The following is a 12,231-nucleotide window of genomic DNA, read 5'->3' on the forward strand; positions in this document are numbered from 1 at the left end:
TTAAGTGAGTAAATGAGCTCGTTTTTTCCGAAAGCCAAACCGTTCAGGCCAAACCTTAGGGGGTATTTACATGATACCGGGACGACACTCAGACCGGCATGAGTTTATATCGGCCTCCATACATTTCTTTTTATGCGTTTACACGAGACCAGCCTGACAATGAACAAAGGCCGGTCTGACTTCGTCTCGGTTAGGATCGAGAGGGGAAATTCTCGTACCTGTCTAAATTCGTACCTTTCTCGTGCAAATGACAACAAATCTCAGACCGGGTCCAGAAATCTCAAGCCTGTATGCTTTTGGGTCAGCCATATATTTATTGGACAAAACAAATCACTCACGTCCCGAAACCAGGCACCAAGCATTTCGTCCCGGTTTCATGTAAATTTCATACCGGTACAAGTTCATACCGGTCTAAGTTCGTCCCGGTCTCGTGTAATAACCCCCCTTAGAGGCAAATGCGGCATTTTACATTAAAAACTGCAATATTAGAAATTTAAGCACAAAATTTCGCAAGGAGGAGGTTTATGAATCCCACACCCAGGAATTTATGAAAGGGAGACTAAAGTTATTTTATCGCTTATCTTCCATTCTGTAAGACACAACACACAACTAACCTTGGGAGGTGAAGACTTGGTCACAGACATACCAACTGAATAGGATAAATACGAATCTGGACCTCTTGAGGGAGTCACTGTACTAAGATCCACAGGCCTCCCAGCTGAGAAAGTGGGAAAGCTACTGTGATCTTCCTGTCGTGCATTTGAGATTGACAGGTTGCCTAGCGACGGATACATATCTGTTCGAGTGTTAGGTGTGCTAAAGAAGGCTGGGTTTCTGGAAGAAAAACGAAAATCGAATGTAATTGGGTACAAGATGTCCTCACACCAACGAGCCCTTGAAGAGGTTGCGTCACGGCAGTGCGGTTGATCCTGTGTAGTTTAACCAATTACTCGCGCCTACCAGGAATTACTTTCAAACAAGTCAGTCTGCCTCCTCTTCAAAGCGAGTCTAAGTGCTAAGTTTTTGTGATGGTAATTAGGTCTACTTTACATATGAATGAAAACTTATTTTCATAACAAAAACTTCGCACTAAGACTCGCTTTGAAGATGAGGCAGTCCAGAACTCGGAAATGGCCTATTTTGCAAGAGACAATTGCTTTAATTGTCATAAGTGCCAGGATGGCTTCTCTCTTTCGTCTATAACCCCTGTTAGAACCAAACGCCTGCTCATTAGCGCGGTTGCATTCCTCCCTTAGGAATGTTGTTGTCAATTTTTCAGTCAGGAATTTAGTGCTTAATTTATTCGTTCTCTTAGAGGTATTTAAGGCTTAATTTAGTCACTTTTAGTGTTGTCTCGATCAGCCATTTTCGCTTTGTGAGCAGATCTAGAAGTTTTGCTTCGTGCAGTTCAGTGCATTTTGTAACTTTCTTGGCTTCGAGCAGTCCGATTCAGTTACCAGCTCCTAACAAATGTAAGTGTATTTTTTCGTCGAGTTTCTGTTTACGATTAGTTCATTTTACTAAGTAAGTTTGTGTATCTGTTTGTTTTCTAGTCTTAACCGCTTTTCGCTTTTCACCACACGCGTTGAGTTCCCGCCGTCATAGGCAGTTATTTGGGAGCTTAAGCAGGTGCGTTTTTGAGACGCGGACGGCAACCGGAAGTGGGAAAACAGGTCACTTCCGGTTGCCGTCCGCGTCTCAAAAACGCGCGTGCTTAAGCTCCCTAATAATTAAGAATAAAGCGTGTTTGAATTTTTCTTGCTGGAGTTTGCACTCGTAACGAGATTACAACCCCACTTCAAACGTACACTGATCTTTTAAAAAAATGTCTGTCCAGCATACATAATTTAAGCTACAAACAACACAGATAAACTTTGAAAAACTGTTAGGCTGAACAATTATTTTGAAAAACAAAAAACCGGCAACTGCAACCCACTTAAATCTTCGTCGATTTTGCCCATTCATGCCTCCTTTTTGTAATTGCTGTTTTATGCAAACCTTCTTTCAGTGTTCTAAGTAGTTATTTTTACGTTTCGCTTGATTTGGTTCCCAGTCGCTGAATTTGGTTTAATTTTTGTGACACAGCCCGTTTAAAAAAACCTCTCTTAACTCAAACAAAAAAAAAAAGATTCTTCTGTTCACCTTGACGGAGCGAAAGTCTCGACACCAGAGCCCGGGAAGCCTCTCTCTGATGTCACAGCAGACTGCGAAGGATCCTGGGAGAGGTTGTCGAAATCGTCCGCCAAATCGCTTCCGGCTGTGGCGTGCATCGAGAGGGCGGAAAGTCCGCCACCATCTGAAAAAAAGCACTGAAGCAATCAAAAATGTCCTTTCTGTTTTCACTGGTTATTGGTAATCACATGATTTCGAGTGATTGACATTGTGCTTTGTTATGTGATTTTGTTCTGATTTAAGACGTTGTTACCTTCTCCAAACCTGCCCGCCATTTTGTTTTTTTGCGCTTTCGCAACTTTCCTGTCAATCAATAGACCACTTTCGACATATTTAAGGACGGTGCGTACTATTGTTATTGCGCATACGTTCTGCGCATCTCGAGAAACTCGGATTTCCTATCGGTGATGCTTACTAATACAGGGATATTTTTGCGCGGTTTAAAACTATCCGGAGAAAGTAGATCTTAGTAAGTACTCTTGGTATCCAAAAAGAAAATTGGAGGTAACCTTGCATTTTTGAGAGATAATTAAGCTTTAAGTTGAGAAAGAACGTCACACATTGCTCTGTATTTTAAAGCTTTTCACAAATATTATTCGTCAATTATCTTAGAAAAATGCGTGGTTACCCCCAATTTTCTTTTTGGATTTCAATAACACTTGTTAAGATCTACATTTGCTGCATAATCATAAACCGGGGCAAAATATCTTTAATTAGTAGGCACCGTCCTTAAATTCAGCTTCATAGTGAGGCTTAGAGGACACAAAGTTCAGTTTCCTTTGTTTGTGTCCTCTAGGCCTCGCTGCCAAGCTGAATTTTAACGTATCGCAAGTGGTGTATTAAATTTCAACTTTCTACACTCAATTTCATCTTTCTGCTATCTTTTGGACTAATTGACGTGTTCTCTGCCAATGAGCATGCTGAATCCTTTTTCCATGTATATTATTATTATTCTCAGGCTGGGAATTGAGTTTCATCTAATGATGCAGAGAAATATTGTCATCAATGGTTCGTTAGACCACAACGTTTGAGAGAAATCTTACAAATAGCAATATTGATGGATGATGATATTAAGATCACGATCTGCAGATCAATGAAGGTGTTACGATCAAAAGAAGTTCAAGTCAAAGGCCGACGAGTTACGCGTAACACCCTCCAAGACTTGCTTGATTCTTCATATTATCCAAAAGCAGTATTCAATAATATTCAGAATTTTCTTTTTACATTAAAATACTTTAGGAACCCTTAATGTCCTTTATTGCGTTCTCCGGCCATTTAAAAATTCACAGCTGGCAACAAAGCTAAAAGGGACGTTTTTTCCTGAACGACTAACGTCACTATTAGACAGATGAGAGAAAACGTCATTTCAAAATATGACTTTGCGCTATCGCAGGTGTTTCGCGTTGATTCCATCTTATTTACGTTGCACAGCATGAACAAGGGATGTTAAAAACTGGATTAATACTATAGAGTTCAAAGTTGTCATAGAGAATGAATAATTCACTCTTCCAAGCAAAAACGCTCAGCAACAAGGTCTTCGACCCTTGAGGTGCGCATGGTCTAAAACCCCCGTTCTCGGTATTTTTCTCAAACGTATCTTTTTTCCATGCTAAAGCAATTTGCGAATCTTACCGGGAATATAAGCTGCCAAGTCATCGTCGACGCTCTTAGAAACTGGTGCTATGAGAAATAAAGGAAAGTAATTTTACACCAGAACTGTAAAAAGCAAAGGAATGTTGCAGAATATCCTGGAAATTTTGACCTCTATTGTTCCCATAAGAAGGTGTTCTTTGAAGAACGAATCAAATTACGATAGACGTGATTGATATTCAGTGTCATGCAAAGAAGTGACAGGCGTTCTGAGGGACCGCGATTCTATCGGTCAGCACCGAGAATAAGGACCACTGGCTGTTTCTGAACTAGGAAGTACAGCGGGACTTCCCGCAGGAACCCACGACTTGGAGTTTATAATTCACACTTCTGTTATGGGTTCTCGGTTTGTGAGACCATCTATATTTGGCTTCTCCTGCCATGTACTATCAGGCGCTGGCTATGCATGCTAAAAATTAAGTAGGTAAAATAGAGTTGATAAAAGTGAATTAACCACTGCAGATGGAAAAATGAGGTTTCGAGCGTTAGGTCTTCGTCAATTCGCTCTAACGAAGGGCCTCTCCACGAAACCTCAGAAAACCATAACTCAACTAGGGATATGGTACAAGTTGTTCGCTCCAAATCATAGGAACATGCTTCCGGTTATTCTACACAGTCTCAACAAAAAGAAAAAACACAAGTCTTTGCCAACGGTTACAAGTGCTGGCGACGTAAAAGAATGGCAGGGCCTCGAAAAAGATGACACTCCAATAATAACCAGAGGCGAAAATACGTACCATCAAAATCCAGTGACTTTGTTGACAACTGATCCTTGAAAAATGCAAAATTATGGGAAAATGTTTGTACGATGTGTAACAACTTCAATTTCAAAAGACATAGCTGCTTTTATGCCGTACCCATAGACAGAATTTTCCCTTGAAAAATGGATTTCAGGATTCGAGTTCCAAAAGGTCCGCCCTTTAAAAGGGCAGAAATTTCCTCAAAAGAGATAACCCGCGATCAGGCGTTCTTTTTTCCCTCTAAAGAAAAGAACACCCCGTTTCCGAGTTCGTGTCTACCTCCTCTTAAAGTGCGAAGTTTTTCTTATGAAAATTAGTTTTCATTCATATGTAAAGTAGAACTAATTACCATCACAAAAACTTCGCACTTAGACTCGCTTTGAAGAGGAGGCAGATATGAACTCGGAAAGGGCCTATCATGTCCCGCATTCTATTGTCAAAGCAACGCTTGTCAAATTAATTACAGATGAGTCTTTGAAATAAACAATTTGCAATTTTCAGTATACAGGGAAAGGAAAGGAAAGAAACTATATTTAAGAGTCTAATCTTCTAGCGCTGGAGCACTAATTAGGGACACTGTAAATTGAAAACCGGCGTACCCGGAGGAAAACCTCTCGGTGCAGAGTAGAGAACCAACAAACTCAACCCACATATGACGCCGAGTCTGGGAATCGAACCCGGGTCACATTGGTGGGAGGCGTCAGTGCTCTCACCACTGCACCATCCCTGCTCTCTCAAAAATACCGAAAAGCTGGGCATCTGTTTTCATTTTTTCAGTGTTCCCCGACACAAAGATTTCTTCAATATTTTACAGGAAAAATCGCTTGCAAATTACGCTAAAATGGAAATCACGGGGGGGAGGGGGCTATAAGCCATCGAGATTGATCACTCCAGCCAAACCCATCTTTTAATTAATACCGTTGGTCAGCCAAATCTGGCTTACGGCGTGATACTCTAAGGTCTCTCTCTTTTTTTTTTAGCCGAAATAAATCATTTTTGTGTGAAATTGTTAAATTCTTGGAAGGTTGCATGTTGCATGCAAATGGCGGCCATTTGGTTGTCTTCACCACCATCACGTCATGTGCACGAACCCCGTAAGGTATCAGGGGTAATCAGGGATCCCTAAGGAGCTTAGCTGGCTCCGCTTCCCTTCCCCCGAGGGATACTGAGGTTTGAGAAGCTTGAACATTTAAAATGTTAACTAGTACCTGATTCTCCAAATAGTCTCCATTGAGGTGATAACTCGACGGGCCATAGAGGCTACTTATTGGTTTCTTTTCTTCGTCTGGAGGATTAGATTCCAACTCAGAGATCCCACTGCATCGGAAGCATAAGAATTACGATGGAATGAGGCAAAAACGGTACGCCACAATGTTAGGGACAAAGGGAGCTTACGAAACGAGGACGACGACGGCTACGAGGACTTCATTTAAAAATACAAATTCGCGTTATTCACATCACTACGAAGCTATTTCATGTCGTTAAAAATGTGTAGTAACTGTCGAGGAATTAAACTGGTATGAGTGGGTTGGAAGCGTAGAGAGGGAACTGAAAATTCATCGTCATGTGCTAACGTCCATCACAGAACCTTGAATTTGGTCATTTCACGTCGTCATTTAGGAGATGACACCAAAGAAATGTACCAAAATGTAAAACACACGTGCAGAGCGCGCAGAGCCATTGTTTTTGTTCACTAAGCCCATTGTTTTGTAGCGTCGTCGTTGCCGTCGGCGTCGTCGTTTCGTAAGCTCCCTATTAGTAGGAGACGACGACGGCCAGGGCATCCGCAACGCCACGAGACAAGAATATTATTAAACGTTGAAAAAATAGAAAAATAATCGTGCTGCACGTGCGGCGCGCATTTTAATACATTTCCATAACGAACCGCACAAAACGATGCGAAATGACAAAAAAGGGAGCTTACGCAAGAACGACGACGACGGCTACGAAAACGCCAAAAAATAAACAATGGGTTTAATGAGCAAAAACAATAGCTCTGCACGCCCTGCACGTGCGTTTTGCATTTTGGTACATTTCTTTGCCGTGCTCGTTCTGACAACAGGGAGCTTAAGCAACGCCAACGGCGACGGCAACGAGAACGTCACAAATTTGCATATTTAGTGGGTAAAAACAATAGCTTTGCACGCCCTGCACGTGCGTTTTTCACTTTTGTCCATTTCGTTAACGTTGTCAGCAAAACAACAACGTGAAATAGCCAAGTAGCCAAGTTTTTCGTTTTATGAAAACATCAGCACTTGAGGATAAATTTTCATTTTCTCTCCTAAAATTGTACATTGCAGCATTGTTATCTGTGTCCCTAGAGATTGGTTGCAAACCACCTATATAGCACTTCCTCCGTAACAATAGGGAATAATCGCGCTATTGAAGTTACATCCTGAAGTGGAGTTTTCGTAGAGGTTGCCGTTGCCCTAAGCTTGTTTAAACTCGCTAAGAGATTTGTGGAGAACTTCAGCCGTAAATAGTTTTGTCCTCTTTGAACACTGTAACGCCTCTTATACCAGTCATATTTTTACAGAACAGCTACCGCCATTATAGACAATAAAAAGCTACGATTTGCCTGCACAACTTTTACTAGCTACATGTGAACAAAGGCGCCATGGTAAATGCTACATCGCCATTTCTTTTATAATGCGGGAAATCACGAACAAACGAACAAAAAAAGCAAACAACAGGGAGTTACGCAAGGTAAGCGGCAACGTCAAAACGTCACTTCAATATAACTCAGCGCTATCGTAAGTATTTAGCGATTATTTCGTCTTGTTCACGTTGTAAAATACGGGCGAACTATCCTGTAATTGGTTCAGGGTACGAAAGGTTTTAAACTGGGGATAGAAAGTGAATGGGTTATCGTCGTCTGCTCCTTTTGTCGTCAAAACCTAAAATTTGGTGATTTCACGTTGTTTCGTGGAGTGCACTGTAAAGAAATGTACCAAAAATGTGTGCCGCACGTGCAGCACGATTAACTTTCCCTTTTTAGCCAATAATATTCTTGCTTTGTGGCGTTGTCGTTGCCGCAGCCGTCGTCGTCGGTAAAACTCCCTAATGAACCGCGAGTACGTTAACAACTGATACTTACTCAGGTTCTGTAACGTGTTTAGAAATCATGTCGTGGGAACTTTGCAATTGTAGTTGCATGTACGAAATATCGCGTTGTTGTCGCTCACAGATCTACAGAAAGAAAATAGGAGGGAAACTAAAGCTGTGGTTAAGAGGTCCACGAATAATAGACCAATTTCGATATATTAAGATTCAGTCCCAGACAAAAGGCATCATCTCGAGGCTCTGGGGAATAAATATAAGGATTTGTATTAGATCACTCCCTAGAGCCTCGAGATGATGCCTCTTAATTGTTTAGGACTGAGTTTTAATATATCGAAATTGGCCTATTAATGCCATTTCCGTTCCCAGATCCTGTCGTTTCTCTTAGCCAGCGCGGCCTTCGCACGAGAAAAAGAAGGGTTCTGAAGACAAAGGAAATTCACATTTTTTCATTGGTTTGTTTGCGAACAATAAAATCTTGAACCGGAAGTATACATTGCCGATAAGGCGCAATGGGGTCAGCTGGCGCGAAGCCTGTCGGTAAAATGATGGTTGATGATAATTGTTCATAGCGGAAAACAGTTGTGCTCAAACGGGATCGAGAATTTGACCAGGACTTAAGTTCAACTGAGTAGGGGACGAATTGTTGACAATCAGTGATATCACTCTGAATTCCTACCTTGCCAAACAACTCGGCGATGAATCAGTCTCATCTGATCAGCAGCGTATTACTTTTTACCCAAACGAAACAAAACATCAGCACAAAAAGTCTCATTCTCTAGAGATTACTTTTGGACAACAGCACGGCCGCCAAGCGCACGTGAAGGACGAGTACCTACACCACGCCAGCGTCACGTGCATACGCTCTACGACACCTTTTTTTAAATGATCAAACTTGATTAGTCAAAGACCTTATTTCGTTTTCCTTTTAATTTGGAGACAACTCGCCGACTTGTTTTCTTTTATAACATTTATTTTCTTTACTTCATTTCTTAATCCGTAACTGTAATGATAAAAAAACGCAGCGCCTCTGTATACCTGCCGTAGGCTTTGAAGTTCTGAATCGGTTCTTTCCTGTTTAGACTTCTGCAGGTCCAGTAGTTGATCTTTTCTTTTTTCTCTCTCGCCTGGTGAATACAAAAATGTCCGTTGCTAAATCAACTTTTCTTTTTATCTTGAGCTGAGGCTAAATTTGGCAATAAACCGGTCCTGATTCCAAAACCTATCATGCTAAACTCCTTTTTAACCGGGACCTCCAGAGAAAGAGAGAAATCGACGCGCTGTTCCGTGTGGCTCTTCCGTGCTAGTTTCCTACTAAGTTAACATACAAGTCCACTACAATTGCATCATGAGATTCATAATACTTTGCATACACGTTACGGTGTGTGACAAGGTGTCTATTCGAGCCTAACAAAGGGCTAGAGCTTCATGTGTATTACCTTTTTTGCTAGGGTTCTAGTTGGTCATGATTAGAGGGTCACTTTGTGACACCTACAACAGCTAGGCATTGTGGAGCTGTATATGGGCCGATTTACACTGTACGATTTTTGTCGCATGCGACAAGCTTACGACAGGCCTAGGACATGACTTACGATTGGCGTATACGTCAGAAAAATGTTGTAGCATTTTAAAACATATTTCAAAACGCTGCGACAATCTTAAGTCATGTCGTAGGCCTGTCGTAAGCTTGTGGCATGCGACAAAAATCGTACCGTGTAAATCGGCCCTTAGACAACCCTCCCAGAACCCCTCCCAGTCAAGGATAAGCTCTATGCTATTATACGCAGTCGTTGTATATGAGATGGTAAATAGGAAACGAGCCGCAAGGCGCCGAGTTGGCTTTTGCCATCTCGTATCAAACAACCACTGAGCACTACAGTAATTCTTTTATTAAATCTTCGTAAATGCTAAACGTTTTGATTCTCGAAATATTGCTCTTTGCCTCACATTTTTCAGTCGCTTGGCAACCCTTGGCGCGAAAATACGGCTCATAAGCTGATAACCAAGAATTCGTGAGCCAATCAGAACGCTTAAAACGAGTCCGAGTTTAAAAATTTACTGAGTCTGTTTATGTCGAGTGGGGAGGGTGGGGGGGTGGAGGGGGGGAGGAGGAAAAGAGAGGGGGGAGAGGGCGCGTCCTTTCCTCCAAACCGTCAGCAAACATTACTGATTAGTTCTTATGACCAGGAGTGCATATGATTCTGGTTTGAAACCGGCCAGTGCTCATTCTAAGCGCTGACCGAAAAAATCGTGGGTTAGAGCCAAAATTTATACAAAATATACTACAATAAAAATCAAATAAATAAATTGATAACTACAAGTAAACATCATTGCTTTGTTCCTATGACACTGTGAAGGTGAACAGGAAGTTCATGATTCGCGGGACTAAACCCTGTTCAAAACCAGCCAGCGTTCATTCTAAGCACTGACCGAAAACCTGACAATTACCTGATAAGAAAAGCTCCTTTTGCAGGACTAACACCTCTTGCTTGGTCTGGAAGAATAAATAAAATAATGCATTGCTGTGACAAAATACTTTATTCTGGTGGGTAAAAGGAAAAGGAAGGCAAGGACAGGTCATTTTACCTTTGCAAGTTCAGCTTGAAACTCATCTGCATCACTGAATTGTTTGCTGATATCACCTGCGAGGGAACAAATGTCACACCGTAACAACTAAAGAGAAGTTTTTTGAAGCGTCGAAACAAATAGGATTTTGTTGGCTGCATTACTACGCTTGACCGGGCCAAACAAAGCCAAATATAAGACCAACTGAACATCGAAGAAACCATATAATCTGGGCCAGTATTGATTCCAGGCACCAAAAACACAAACAATGACGTCATGCTAGACACACCGTTCTGTCGTCAACAACGCTTGGTAATAGACCTAATCGGCTAACTCAATGTTGTACCCAATTCAAACCCTTTGGGAATAAAACGTTTTGTTCCAGGTATTTCCATATCACTTAAATATGAATGCTACATTATCATGCAAATACAATACACAAAGAGTCTTAGTCCCGGGAGATTGGAATTGGGTACAACATTGAGTTAGCCGATTAGGTCTATTAGCCAATCCGAGACAAAACAAAACAGACTATGACTCGCTCAAATATATTTTCCCGCGCAGCCAGCTACACGTATCTGTTTTGCCCATTAGAGGGATTTCGCATCGTGTTTTACGTGAAACGGCAAAAGGAAAACGCGGCAGGCTGCTCTTCGTGTAATAAAAGTATGACATTTCTCATATTCTTGCTTCGGTCTCTTTTCAAAGAAAACAAGTTTCACTGACTTCTGACAAAACGCAAATTTCAGCCTTTTGCCGTTTACGGCAGACGCGATGCCAAGGCCCCGTCCACACGTTTTTTAATCCGCAACTTTTTCTCTGCGTCTTCAAAAATTTTCAAGTATTCAAATCGAATATGTATCCGGATTCGCTGTAGCATCCAGGACTCCTCTATGAGAATTATCAACAGACAACCAAGTCTCTCCCTCAATTGAAGGATTATTCTTCATTGTCACTTTCTTCCAAATGAAGTATTATCGTTCATTTTGGACACTGAAAGCTTGATAGGGACCATGGGAAATGAACATATTTCTTTTAAAAGTCGAACCTAATGTCTGGACTCGCAGGACTCGAACCTGGGAACGTGTAATTAATAACCCCTTCACTCAACCACTAGACTACCACATCACTAACTGCGAGGATGTCATTTTTTATTAATGTCAATAATTTTTTCTTCCAAAAGTGCCGCTGTAAACGTGTATTAACACCCGCTAAGAAGCAAGCTTACACAGTGAAAAATGTCGGTTACCAAACATCAAGAGAAAGCTAACCATTTTAAAATCAAGCTTTAGACTTAACCATTATTCAGCAATGATTTTATATATATACAAATTAGTTTTGGTAAATAATCGGCGCATTTTTAATCAGTTGATCGTTAGTGGTTAAGTGGATATAAACAGTTCCTTCGAAGTGGGTGCTCCGAGTTCAAATCCTGTCCAGGGGCTGCTTTTACCTCTCAATTTCTCGACTTCATGTTTGTTTGCTGCTGCTTGGTCTCTCCACTGATCCCTTTCTGTCCTTAGAGTGCTTTCTGTTTTTCTAAGTTCCTGCAAAAAAACACATGTAGGTACAGGAGAGGTAAAATTTGTTTGGGAAGTGAAAAGATAAATGACAAAAAGAAAACGACACATATAGTTGTTTAAAAGTGAGAAGTAATTGTTTATTAAGCTCACTAACCTGGCATAAACCTTCTAATCTTTTGATCTTTTGTTGTAATTCCCCTAAGCCCACATTTGCTTCCATTATGTCATTATCCTGTTATTAGCACAAGCATCAGTGTCAGCAGACATACATTCGCGTAAATCTCTTATTATTAGCCAGAGCCTCTACGTGTATCTCCCATAATTCGCCTAGGAGTCAACCCTTTCCCGAGCTAATCAAAACAGAGCTACCGTATTTACTCGAATAAGCACCACCCCCGAATAACCGCCGCATTTGGGACAAAAAAGCAAATACAATGTAGGCGCCGCCGCGGTTCCAATGCGGCGTTTATTCGAGGAACCTCGTTAAATTCAAAATAACACTAAAAGGTTACTCTAACACA

The 12,231-nt window shown here is 41.3% G+C and overlaps 1 protein-coding gene across 2 annotated transcripts in view; it reads right to left on the bottom strand.

Moving 5' to 3' along the window:
• Positions 1–12,231, bottom strand: part of LOC138045394 (uncharacterized) — a 29,220-nt gene that overhangs the window by 7,162 nt on the left and 9,827 nt on the right. For both annotated transcript variants that reach the window (XM_068891883.1, XM_068891884.1), the window contains exons 11-21: positions 11,865–11,942; positions 11,641–11,734; positions 10,209–10,264; positions 10,071–10,116; positions 8,661–8,749; positions 7,660–7,751; positions 5,771–5,879; positions 4,560–4,593; positions 3,805–3,852; positions 2,143–2,296; positions 615–834 (exon numbers count right to left, since the gene is read on the bottom strand). In XM_068891883.1, coding sequence (XP_068747984.1) covers positions 615–834; positions 2,143–2,296; positions 3,805–3,852; positions 4,560–4,593; positions 5,771–5,879; positions 7,660–7,751; positions 8,661–8,749; positions 10,071–10,116; positions 10,209–10,264; positions 11,641–11,734; positions 11,865–11,942 — 1,020 coding nt within the window. The remainder of the gene's footprint in view (positions 1–614; positions 835–2,142; positions 2,297–3,804; positions 3,853–4,559; positions 4,594–5,770; positions 5,880–7,659; positions 7,752–8,660; positions 8,750–10,070; positions 10,117–10,208; positions 10,265–11,640; positions 11,735–11,864; positions 11,943–12,231) is intronic.

The sequence above is a fragment of the Montipora capricornis genome, chromosome 4 (assembly GCF_036669925.1).
Source record: "Montipora capricornis isolate CH-2021 chromosome 4, ASM3666992v2, whole genome shotgun sequence".
Lineage (NCBI taxonomy): Eukaryota > Metazoa > Cnidaria > Anthozoa > Scleractinia > Acroporidae > Montipora > Montipora capricornis.